A 12,183-nucleotide genomic window follows, 5' to 3' on the forward strand; every position below is an offset into this window, starting at 1 on the left:
ACAACGATAAAGCCTCAATTCAGTCCTTGCTTAACTTCCTGAAAGGTCTTAAAATATGGTTAGATAAGAGATAAACAGTTGCTCCTGTGCTTTCCAAGTGTTATCAGTCACTGTATTTTTGTAAAAACTATTTCAAATAACTCTACTTTTTTACTCTGTTGTATTTTGGATGCTGTTTGTGTTCTTACATGTCATTTGTTTGATGTTTGTTCACTAATTGTAACTGTTGAAGTGCCTCTCGATAATCCTACCGATAAATAAACAAGACTCCGTGTCTTAGATTTAGGCTTAGAAAAGTATTTTGCTTAAATACATATTTATATATTGTCAGGCTTGTTGTCACACCTTCTACAGTACTGCTAAAACATGCCCTCTTATTGACGCTAACGTGCTCTCGGACAGCAGACGCTGTGGATTCTGCTATATTTCAGCAAAATAGGACTGGTTACCATGGCAATGCGCGTTCATGAGTTTATCAGCAAACTCTGCATAACTGGATGTATGAATGGTGCATACATTCAACAGACATTTGATAATTAAGAATTTTTAAGAGAATACATTTTGTACACATTGGAAATGAAAGATAAAAAAAAGTTTCTTTATATGAGTGTCATCAGTTGCACTTACGAGGCTACTCGTGGGAAGTCTGCTATTTGCATGAATTGTGTTTGCTTCTTTTGGATTACGGGGGGTGTTGTCGATGAAACGTGTGACAATGTATGGAGCTTAAAGTGTCACAATTGTTTCCATGACAATTAGGCTTATTGATTATTTTGTCAGATAATTCAGAAACGTTTTCCCTCTCCTGAAATACTTGCGCATGTCTCTGTCTCCACAGTGTCATCACAACCCCCTACTGGCAACTTCTAACCACTTGAGAGTCCTCCCGAGTTGTCTTAAATAACTGGGAGAGGAAGAGTGATTCTTAACTTTAAGACATTTAATAACTTACTTTCATGAATTCTCAGCACTCATGACTAAAATGGTACTTTGAGTAGCTTGATAAATACCGGCCCTGGTCTTGAGTGACAAATATTGCAGCCTCTGCTGTACTTTAAGTGCGAATTTGCTAAGATGGTTAACATGGTAAACATTATACCTGTCGAACATCAGTGTATATATAAGTCACTATTATGTGCTGCACTTTTTTTTTTTTGTAGTATATCGCTTCCATAAAGTTGGTCAAAATCTTTGGAGCACAGTCTGACATATCCTGAGTTTGAATGCTGTTCATTTGTCTGTTGAAGTGGCCTGTAATGACTCTCCTCACAGTTTAATTTCCTACTTGCTGAGGTAATTGCTTGCTGCTGGTTTTGCGTTACATATATTTTAAGAAGACAGTGCAGACAGGGAGTACATGAAAGAGCTTTATTAAATGGAAACTTGCACAGGATTTGTAATGCAGAGTAATACGGACCATTAGCATAGATACAGAGAGAAAACACAACTTGAGTCAAATTGCCTAATACAATGGCTATAGGCCAAGAAGACGGTCTTTGCATAGAAGTCCCTACCCAGTGCAATTATAGCGTAGAGAGAAAGAGGTGTCTATGGGGACATTTAAAGGGAGCGCCAGATTCACAATATTAATTTCTACATAAAGTTACAGTATCTTCAATCTGAAGTCCATTATCATTCTTCGAGTATGTTTTTTTTTAATGTATTAAAACAGGACAACTGTTTGATAAATAAAAAGTTATATACAATGAGATGTTAGGGGTGGGGGTTAATGGATATGAAGCCATGCAGTGGGGTTGAATTTAAACTGCTTTTGGCAGATCCAGGACCAGGTGATTATGATGGGAACTTATCCTTGTCGTGTGGTTCAGATGTGACCTGCGAGAAATCTGAGCCAGAAGGTAAAAGAGTGCTTTGCTAGTTTTCTGTAATAGCCCTTGTTTGTCGAGCACACCTGAGTTCCTGTGCCGGTGACATCCAGGTGGCGCTCTCCTCCTACCCCACCATCGCTGTTCTCTTTGAAGGTAGTATAGATTACAGTATTTTGAGCCCTTTTAAAGAAGTAGTAAAAATCTTCTCGGTGAGGATGTTGTTTGTCCAGTTTGTGCTCTGGGGGCAGAGTCATGTGATCACCCCCCCATAAAAAAGACTTAGTCTTGATTAGGAGGAACAGACTTTAAGTCAGTCTTTAAATCCCTTTTAAACTCAGTTTATGAGTAGTGGTCTGAGCCAAAGGAGTGAATATTCTTCCTCCAGTTTGTTAGTAGTTTTCCCTAAAGGGCCACTATTCCAGTTATTGAGAAAGCAAACATTAGTTATTGTACTCAACAAACATCAAAGGCACAAACATGACATTTCCTTTTTGCTGTGTGCCCACTGCTCCCTTTTTCCATCCATCTGTGTAACCTGAGATTTTTCTCCCTTTTTAATATCCCGCTTTTCTTACTAAAGACTAAAACACAGTAAGAGAACTTAATTTCCCAAGGCATCGGTTATTTTCAGTTCAGTGTTATGGCGCGATATATCACCATCTACACAAAAAAGTTCCAGTTTCAAAAGGTGTCAATAAGCAGCCAGGCCTAAACATCTAAGTCTACGTTCAGACTGCAGGCCTTAATGCTTAATTATGATTTATTTATTTTTTCCCCAGATGTTTGTTTTTGTTTGTTTGCCAGTTCACATTATTGTTTAAATGTAGCCTATATCAGACTCCAGTGTGTAGCTTGAAAGTGACCCACATGCACTATAGAAGTAAACAAGGAGCAACAGAGGTTAGCTTACGGGAGACTCACATTTTTCATTGTCCTCTCACGGGTGACATTTCTCCCGAATTAAATGTTCACAACTTTCTGTTCATTTCGTGATGGTTTCTGGCGCTGTACAACACATCTGCCCTATAAAACACTTTGTCTCTCTCTCTCAAATCCGAACTGGAAAAGATCAGATTCCCTGTGACTTGGCCTGTTCACACTGGTCACTATGGCCTGCAGTCTGAACTTAGCCAATATTTTAGAAACTTGATGGCTGTAAAAATGGACAGAATGTGCTATAAATGTCTAGCTTGGAGGTTGGCCAGCAGCAGATTTGCTTTTTTAGCTGGCATTCACTGTATTAAGGGTTACGTATCATGATTAGAACTGCCATTTTCATAATCTTAGTCTCTTGTTTACTTTCTCAAATAATCGACTACTTGTTTTGACCATAAAATATCAGGAACATGCTTGTTAGGCTTTCCCAAAGCTCAAGGTGGCATCTTCAAATAGTTCTTTTTCTGACCAACAATCAAAACCCCCCAAATTTTATCACATAATATAATAACAAAAGCACAAAATCCTAACCCTAAGTGAAAAGCTGGAATCAGCAAATGTTTGGTATTTTTGCTTGTTAAAATACTCAGGTCGACTAATTAACTTATTGTTTCAGTTCTAATCATAACCTGATCTCTATTTTGCTCTTAGTACGTTCAGCCTCAAGCCCATGATTGTTTTTATAGCTTAGTTTTGTGAGTCCATGAGATGCTTCTGTCTGTCACTTTCCCCCTGCTGTTAGAACAGCACGGTGTTATAAAACTTCACTTTTTATTGTGAAGAAACATGTTTTTGTTTCCGGTTAGTTGGATTGCATGCCGCGGCTGTAGAGAGCCTGTTTTCCTTCTCAGGCTGCCGCTGCTCAGCATTGCAGTTTAGCACTCTCTGGTGGGCGGCAAGATTAGCTGCGCTTTGACGCGGCTTGCTGCCTCAGCTTCTCCCTCCTCTTCTTCTCCATCAGCCTGGAATAGCAGACAAAAAGGAATTTGTGTGTTTTTGGTTTCATACAACAAGTCAAGTGTTGCATTCAGGTTTAAAGTTAAACTGGCCAGATGGGTCAATCTTAGGGAAAAGATAAATACAATACACTTAGATACCACAATTTGAAGTAAAATTATACTTTAAAAAAACAAAATACACAATACAAATAACTTCTACTACATAGAAAACTAAACTACTAAAAACAACATTCTGCCACATAAAAGGTGTGTGTGTGTGTGTGTGTATATGTGGGTGTGTATAATATATAGAAATTAATCATAACTATTCATAATTGTTAAAATATAAGAATTCACTGCTTATATATATTCCAGCTTATAAAATGTGAATATTTTATAGTTTTCAGTAAAACTGACAATATATAAATCAAACAATTAAGAAAATATTTGCTAGTTGTATCTACACAAAGCAGTGCATAGGCTGCACATGTATGTATGTAATATGTATTTTCATTAAATATATTGTTTATCATTTTCCTCTGTAAAATAGAGCACACAAAACAAAAGTTCACAGCTTGTTTTTTTTCCCAAATCAATAAGAGCAAATCCTTACAATTCTGGAACCAGAAAACATTTGATCTAAATAATCCGTTGACTTACTTTTCAGCACTAATAAGTACAATTTAAATATACTTTAATTAAAGTTTAAACTGTCGTCCATACAAATAAATTAATCCCTCCTCCTTTCTTTTCCCTCTGTGCGCTATATGATCAGTCACCTGCGGTTTCGAGCTTCCACCAGCTCACTCAGCTGGTCCTGAGCCGCTCTGAGTTCTTCCAGACTCTGCTGGTAGCTGAGATCTCCTGAGCCTGACCTCTCAAGGAGGGAAACCTGGATTGACAGCTCGCTGGTTCGATCCCGCAGCCGCTGGATGGACATGTACATGTTCTCGTCATCTTCCTCCTGCAGCCACAGTGAGGATCAGAGAACAGCAAGGCAAGTGTAAATGACAGCTTTTTGATGGAAGAGCATTTGAGGGGTTGAGCAAGAAGAGCAGGGCTAGTTTATGATGATTCAGTTTCATCATTTATTAACTTTGAGTAGACTTAGATTGTTTCGTTTTACAACTCCTGTCCTTGCAAGACACTGAACCCAAAATGATGTAGTACCTTGCATGGTAGCCATTGGCATGTGAATGAGGCAAAAATGTTAAGTACTTAAGATAAAAGTGCAGCTATTTACCATTTATGGGAGATTATAAAATAATAATTTGTTGTAAATAATACATGGAATTGTATGTATGTCAACTTAGGGCTGGACGATCTAAATCACAATTAATTGAACACTTACTTATTTGTCCCCATACGTCACTTGATTACCTCATTAACATTTTGATAACAGAGTATTCATAGTTTTCAGGCACGTGACATGCGCGGCGACCTGGAGAGCAAAACAACAGACCAACATAACGGCGCACACCGTGACTCGCCGTACAGACGCCAGAAAAGCAGTCAAATTTTATTTTGATCACCTTTCAGCTTAAGAAAAAGAAAAATATAAACACAAACTGCAAGTGTTGGGCATACCCGATCCATATAACGTTACAGCTTCCGCATTTCTACCTTTAAAAACGGCCAGGTCCCTGCCGCCGCTGGCCTGCGGTAATTGTTTACTTTTACCTTCAGGGGAATCCCTCACCTAACACAGCCCAGGCTTGTCTCCTCCTCGATGTACATGCGAAAGCACAACCATCCAGCATTGGTGACTACACACGCAGTAGGTATGTTTTTATGTTTTATACAGTCTATGTGGGAGAAAGAATCTACGTGCTGAACACACACAGCGGGGATTGAAAAAATTTAAATAACAGACGAGGTTAAAATGACATTGGTTAGAGATTCTGAATTTTGGTTTCGATTACTTTTAAATTAATCGTCCAGCCCTAATGTGAACCTGTGAATTGGAGAAAGAAAAAGAATGACACCTTTGCATTGACGATCTCTATGTGGACCAGAAGTGATGCCAACTCCAGCTCTTCACTGTAACTGTTTTTCAGAGGGACGCTCCTGTAGCCTGAAAACACAACAACTAATTTCAAACTCTCAGCTATAGCTTTGGTGTTGGACTCTTCTCAAGGCTTTGTAAAATACTAATTTAATGTATAAATAATATTATATATTAATATTATTCCACATTCACCTGTCCGTAGCAGACGAACAGGGTAGGTCGCCTGTGCCAGGAAGTTAGGATCACTGAACATGTCCTCCTCGTAGACAGTGAAGCGCAGAAAGGAGAAGGTGGGGTTGTGGATGTCAAACACAAACTGCTTCTGCACCCACACGGGATTCAGACCGTTGTCAGCTGGGAGGGTCCGCGGGAAGAGACAGTTAATACACAGCCAGTGAGCACTGACCTCCAAGTGCACATTTTGTCATGAATGTAAATCAAGGGGGTTGAGGTTTCACACTATTGTGGCCATGAGACAGCAGCTGTCTTACCTACAACATCTGTCTTGTACTTGCAGCTGTCGTAATCAGCTCCACAGATCTCCACCTCCACAAAGGGACAGACGATGCTGCGACCATTTTTAGGCAGGTGACGAGCTCCCACCACCTGTTAAAACATAAATTTCACTACTAGTTCAATCCAGACTACAGAGTTTTTGTTTTTCTCTCTGTGATTCTCAACCTGACCTCACCTGCAACTGGATAGTGATTGGCTCCAGATGTAAGGTGTCCTTGTCAAAAGGGTCGAAGGTGTCGTCCCTCATGATATCAGGCTGGGGAACGTAGCCGCTGCCACCTCCAAGCATGAACAAGGCTTGGTTCAGCTGCATCGGTTTATCTAAACACACATAGTCACTGTTAAATTTATTCAATATGTACGTTTTTCATCACTAAGAACAAAACTCGATGCATTTAAGTTATGGTGCAAAATGAACGCCAGCAAATAAAGTGAAAATTAACAAGAGGGCAATTTTATTCTTTTGGCCAGTAAAAATATGCTTAGCCAGTGTATTTTCTCATGTACCAGTGCTCTTGGCCGGTGAGTGGAAAAGTAAGTAATTTTGCCTAGTAGAATTTAAAAATGTTAAGGTTTACCGCCACGAAATTACTTATACTTAAACTTACAAAAGAGACAAAACGATGTCTCCCTGTGAGTACTCGTCACATCATTCGTCTTTGTGATCAGTCGAACCAAAAACGTTTTTCTTCTCAGATCATTTGAATAATCTGCCTGAAATTATCCTGTAATACAAACAATTTGTCTGATTTTGTACCGTATTCGCCATATCTTAACCCTGCAGGTTTATTACTGAATTGGCATAGAGGATGCGTAATGCGTGTTGAACTGATAGGTTGCAGTATATTGATATCACCCCGCATTGTTTTAGTGTAGACTGCTGTTTACGGTAGCCTACGTTGCACACACTGTACATACACAGGATAGTAATAGAACCTCATACTCGACGTATTATTGCAAAAGGTTTCAGCGGTACCTGTAGCAACACGCCCACGCTGATGCAGTGCTATTTTCAGTTTGTACACAGCCTATGGCAATAACTAAAAACATGTACTGTTGCCTTCATAGAAAATGGTAGTTGTGTCCCAGTTACAGGCTTTATTACACACGCATGTAATTCCTTATTCATATCTTGTCTTTCTAGTAAGAGTAATGGTTGAAAAGTTAATTCAACATAAGGTGAACTTATTGTACCTCAGTGGAAAATGGGGTCACTGCAACAAAGGGGCACACACACAATACGGTTCTGTGGAAGAAACTGACAGATTTACATACACACACAGAGACTGAGTTCGCCGTGTTGTTTGTGTTGTAGGCTGATGTCCAGTGGGAGCCTGAGAAAACTGCTGGCAGGCTGGAATGAAGTGTGTCAGCTGGCTGAGAGGATGGAGAGATCACAGCTAGAGGTCCTGGACCTCCAACACAATCATCTGACTGAGCTCCCACACAACCTGTTCATCAAAGCACAGAGGTGTGCACTTCTTTTCTTTTTCTTTTCCTATTTGTTCTTTCCATACGCATTTCATTTAGTGTTTTTCCACGTTTGTTTCCATCTATATATATTTATTTTCTTTCTCTTCCCGTCGGTCAGTTTTATTTTTTGTCAAATCATTTGTTCAAGTTTGTATTCTCTGTCGATTTTTCATCACAGCTTGCGATACCTAAATGTGTCGGCCAATAAGCTGGAGAACCTCCCTGCAGCCAGCCTATCGGATGACAGCTCCAGCCGCCTGGAGGAGCTCTATGTGACCAATAACAGCCTGTCCGACAAGTGTGTCCCTCTGCTAACTGGACACGGCAACCTCAGGGTGCTTCACATCGCCTACAACCAGCTACAGACCTTCACTGCCAGGTAAGTTTTCAAATTAGTTAATCAATGTAAGACAGTTACATTAAAGTGATGTAATGAAATGTATACCATGTGCTGCACTAAAGGACAGGTTTAAATAAGAAACAGAAAGCTCACACATGGACACACTTTTGCCCTCAGAAGTGTTTCAGTAGAGTTAGTAAAGTGTATTTGGTGAGGTTTAGGTTCCCAAAAGACACTGAGGTTGAGATCTGAATCTACCTTGGTGTTTTGGGTTGCAGAACATCACCCAATGTTATGCACCTAATTGTAGGCTTGTAGGCCCACGCAAGCTTACATTTAAGCTCACATTCCTTTGCTTTTATGAGCTGTCCTAATCTTAGAAACATGGTACATTAAACATTATCAAATTTTCTTGCTGAATGTAATTACAAAACTGTAATTTTTTAAAAATATTTTTCAATTATTTCTTTTTCCTCCTTTGTTTTATGCATTTGTCTGAGATAAGTAAAATAAAGTACCTCTTGTTTTCCTCTTTCAGGGTTCCCACTCTTTTCTAGGAATCATTTTCCAGAACTTTATCAGGACATTTTCAGTGATGATCTAGCTGCTATGACAGACCAGATCATGTCATTCACTAATACGTTCCTCTCTGTGGAAGTCTATGGCTGTAACTTAGGATATCATCTGTTACATGTGTAGAAATTATGACAAATTGCCTTGTTTTAATGTTATGCTATTCATTTTTTTTCAGTTTTGCCATTGTTTTTTTTTGTTTGTTTAACATTTAAATTTTTCACAATTTAACATTATTTGACCGTTGAAGAAAATGTTAATCTAATAAAAATGACCACAGTTACTAGCCAGCACGGACTAATATATTTACCTCTGGAGGATAATGCAACTTACATTGAGAGTCACTTCAATTAATGTCATCCAACCTGTGCTACATGTTAGGGTGTGTTCACGCTGCCGCAACAAAACCAAGAAACCACAACAGGACATTTGACTTTGGGAAGTGGGAACCCTGCTCTCTGTAAAAGCCACTACACTCTCCATGAAAAGAAAGTTGTGGACATGCTACACATAGTCTTATCTATATCTGCACACTGACCTGGAGTCTGGAAATTGAGCGCGACCAGCTGGGAGCCACAGAGCCACATGGGCAGAGGGTCGTAGTTGGACGAGTCCAGCCTCTGTCCTCGGGGATAAACTCTTGAAAGCTGACGGCGGTTGTACTGCAGGAAGCGTTTCCCTCTGCTGCGTGTCGCAAACTTCTCTGCCTTCGTCTCTGGGAAGGAGGACATGTCCCGGTAACAAGCCCTCTCCGTCCCGATCTCTGGAAGCGGCAGAAATAAATATAAAATGACACCCAGAAGCTGTTAAAGTGAGGCGAGAGAAGAAGAGAGAGCAGTTTGATCCTTACTGTCCTCATTGAAGGGGACCGGTCTGCAGTACACCACGAGCTCGGACAGCTCCACCGCGATCTTCTTCCTCCTCTCCATTTGCTTCTCCTCCTGCATCTGTTACCCACGGAGATAAGATGACCATACTGTTAAGTGACAATATGAAATTCCTTTCAAATACTGGTTACTTTTGAGTGGCCAGCAATACGGTCACAAAAGGGAAAGAATTTCAGCATTTCTTCAAAATGCTTGTTAGAATTAAATTTTTACACAATAAATTGAAGTTTAAAAATTCACACAGCTGCTGTTGTGTTGCCACCAGGACATTACTCCCAAGATTTAGTTTGCATCACTTTGGTCGTACTGACCCGTGCATCAGCATTCTGTGTAGCCTCTCTGATCTTGCTGACCCAGCTGTTTAAGTCTTCCAGACTGTCAGCTGCCACATCCAGGGTCTGAACTGGGTGAGATGAAAGCTGCTGGGAATGGATTGTGCATACAAAGGGCCGCGAATTCTTCCCATCCTTGTGCACCACTGGACAGATATATGGAGTGACAGATGATGGGAGGAAGAGGGGAAATGCCACAGAGAGTTTTGTGTGAGAAGGCAGTTTGCTTTGAGGGATAACAACAAAACACTGATCTGCTATAATAGAACTACTAAAAAAAAAAAACAGGAAACTTTAATAGGAATGAGTGTTTTCTTAGAACAGTTTTTACCAGTTTATTAAAAATCCCTATGGATAAATTTTTTGGAAGATTGCAGTGACTAAATGTGAAGGGTATTTATCCAGTTTGACAATTTAATGTGGAAATAAGCATCTTTATTTGTAGAGCATTTTTTAACAAGTATAAAAACAATAAAACAAAATAAATAGTGTATATAAACAAATGCAGAAAATTAAGATTAGTAATCGTTTTCTTGAAATCGGGAGATTGTTGGATTGATTGTCAGGGTTAAATTGCATAATTGAAACTGGTCAAGTGATCTTTCATTGACTAGTCAACAACATGAAAATTGGTCTTATAGAATCTGATCAGTCTCTCACTAAACCTTTGATTATACCTGATGTAATTCAATAAAAGTTAGCACACTGTGTTCTAACTGAATGTGATGCGAGCACGCAACAGCGACATAATCAGTTAAATGACATTGTTTTCTATTGGAATGTCCTAACTGGCTGCGAGTGATGCGGCCCCGTTTCTTTTTATTCCTGTCGCTCGCATTGAAAGCGGTGCATGGATGAGAAACGGTTAATTCATCACGTTTAAATCTATCAATGTAGGGGTAGAAACGACGACTTGATGTTGGCTAGAAACATCTGTTTTCTACAATCGTAGAAAGATGGCAAGTATTCACCCACCTTTGACTTGATTGGTTTGATCATGATGGGTGCGTTTTTGTTTTTTTACATAACTTAACAAAAGTGCATATTTAACAGATTCTGTGTAGACCGAGCTTATGATGACACAATAGTCGGACGCTCGCATTCAGTTAGGAAGTCACCCGTTTGCCTCAAACAGGGCCGTTTATCAGACTCACCTACATGGCAGGTTGGTACATCAATGAAGCCCTTGAGGAATGTTCCAAGAGGACTGTTCTCTGTGGACTGAGACAACAGAATAATACAAAGAAAAAAAGATTACGATTGGAAAGACAAGTTGATCATTTGACACTTTGCTCCATTTAGAAAATCTGAACTCACTGCTTCATCCAGTTCTCTGGTGGGAGAGCTGGGAACCTCCTCCACGTAGTTTGCTGGAAACCACAGCTGTTTCTTTCCTCCATAGTCACCTCGCCACCTAAAGACAACACACAGGTTTATGACAAGGGGAGACGGTGTGGTGTAACAGATACGTAGGAAGTCACATGTGCACTGAGATTCACTCACCAGCCGCCCTCCTGCTTATCCACGTTGACGATGAGCGCCTGTTTGGGGAAACAGAGCTCGTCTTCCCTCTGGGCTCGGTAGTCATACAGAGCTTTGACTGTACACTGAAACACACAGCGAGGAACACCGTCTGAATGTATTTTTAGGTACCACCACTGAGGGTGTGCCTAAGTCAAAGATTAAATTCCCACATATAGTGGCTTTGAGTGTTTCCATTTCTTTTTTCCCCCCCTAACTTTTAACTAATCTGACAGCACAAAAATCTGTCAAACTGGAGTTATTAGCGAAACTAAACTCTCTTCTTCAGCATTACCAATTTTACTATCAGTCCTTTAAATTAGTACATTGCACCAGCAATACTTCTGCATTTACATTACAAAGTTGAACGCAAACATACAGTACTTTGTACTGGTTGTACTGCTACAGGTTGTGTAATTATTTTACTGCTGATGGCTGTAAAGGAAGTATCCGTATTATCTTGAAGGGTAATTTAATCTGCTAATCATTTACGGAGTGCTGCATACTTTTGTTTGTTTCTAAAGCACTTTGAATTGCCTTGTTGTACTGTGCTATACAATTTGCCCCGAGTAATATAATAAACATTAATCACACACTGATTAAATTGAGGTCCATAGTACAAACGGCTCACTTACCCGTGCTGTGGGCATCTTATTAGCCTCCACGTAGAAATGAGGAGTGCGGACCTCATACAGCGCCCCATAGTCAAGCTCCTGACAAACAACAAACAATGGTTACTTCTGTTGTTGCTCCCATTGTTTTCTTTCTCGTGTGGATTTAATGTTGATGTATGATGAAGGATGACCTTTTTTTGGTGCAAGTAATAATAC

At 39.8% G+C, this 12,183-nt stretch overlaps 2 protein-coding genes across 3 annotated transcripts in view; one reads left to right on the forward strand and one right to left on the reverse strand.

The window, feature by feature from the left end:
• Nucleotides 1-1,354: 1,354 nt before the first annotated feature.
• The window catches only part of LOC119900255 (1-phosphatidylinositol 4,5-bisphosphate phosphodiesterase gamma-1-like), a 38,828-nt gene continuing 27,999 nt past the window's right edge, over nucleotides 1,355-12,183 (reverse strand). Inside the window, exons 21-33 of the mRNA XM_038715049.1 lie at nucleotides 11,989-12,066; nucleotides 11,336-11,439; nucleotides 11,150-11,246; nucleotides 10,987-11,053; nucleotides 9,812-9,978; nucleotides 9,464-9,560; nucleotides 9,152-9,376; nucleotides 6,403-6,548; nucleotides 6,203-6,317; nucleotides 5,904-6,065; nucleotides 5,689-5,777; nucleotides 4,483-4,667; nucleotides 1,355-3,727 (exon numbers count right to left, since the gene is read on the reverse strand). Coding sequence (XP_038570977.1) covers nucleotides 3,667-3,727; nucleotides 4,483-4,667; nucleotides 5,689-5,777; nucleotides 5,904-6,065; nucleotides 6,203-6,317; nucleotides 6,403-6,548; nucleotides 9,152-9,376; nucleotides 9,464-9,560; nucleotides 9,812-9,978; nucleotides 10,987-11,053; nucleotides 11,150-11,246; nucleotides 11,336-11,439; nucleotides 11,989-12,066 — 1,593 coding nt within the window. The 3' untranslated portion in view covers nucleotides 1,355-3,666. The remainder of the gene's footprint in view (nucleotides 3,728-4,482; nucleotides 4,668-5,688; nucleotides 5,778-5,903; nucleotides 6,066-6,202; nucleotides 6,318-6,402; nucleotides 6,549-9,151; nucleotides 9,377-9,463; nucleotides 9,561-9,811; nucleotides 9,979-10,986; nucleotides 11,054-11,149; nucleotides 11,247-11,335; nucleotides 11,440-11,988; nucleotides 12,067-12,183) is intronic.
• On the forward strand, nucleotides 4,547-8,663 carry LOC119900257 (PH domain leucine-rich repeat-containing protein phosphatase 1-like). Of its 2 annotated transcripts, none has more exons than XM_038715052.1 (4): nucleotides 4,547-4,700; nucleotides 7,543-7,698; nucleotides 7,879-8,079; nucleotides 8,579-8,663. In XM_038715052.1, exons 1-4 carry the CDS (start codon nucleotides 4,636-4,638, stop codon nucleotides 8,595-8,597), a joined length of 441 nt encoding a protein of 146 aa, XP_038570980.1. In that variant the 5' UTR covers nucleotides 4,547-4,635; the 3' UTR covers nucleotides 8,598-8,663. The 2 variants fall into 2 exon arrangements, with proteins under 2 accessions (XP_038570980.1, XP_038570981.1); XM_038715053.1 differs by lacking the exon at nucleotides 4,547-4,700 and adding an exon at nucleotides 5,302-5,484.

This window comes from Micropterus salmoides, unplaced genomic scaffold (assembly GCF_014851395.1).
Source record: "Micropterus salmoides isolate LMB-PRFRI ecotype aquatic unplaced genomic scaffold, ASM1485139v1 Ms_hic_scaffold_13, whole genome shotgun sequence".
Classification (NCBI taxonomy): domain Eukaryota; kingdom Metazoa; phylum Chordata; class Actinopteri; order Centrarchiformes; family Centrarchidae; genus Micropterus; species Micropterus salmoides.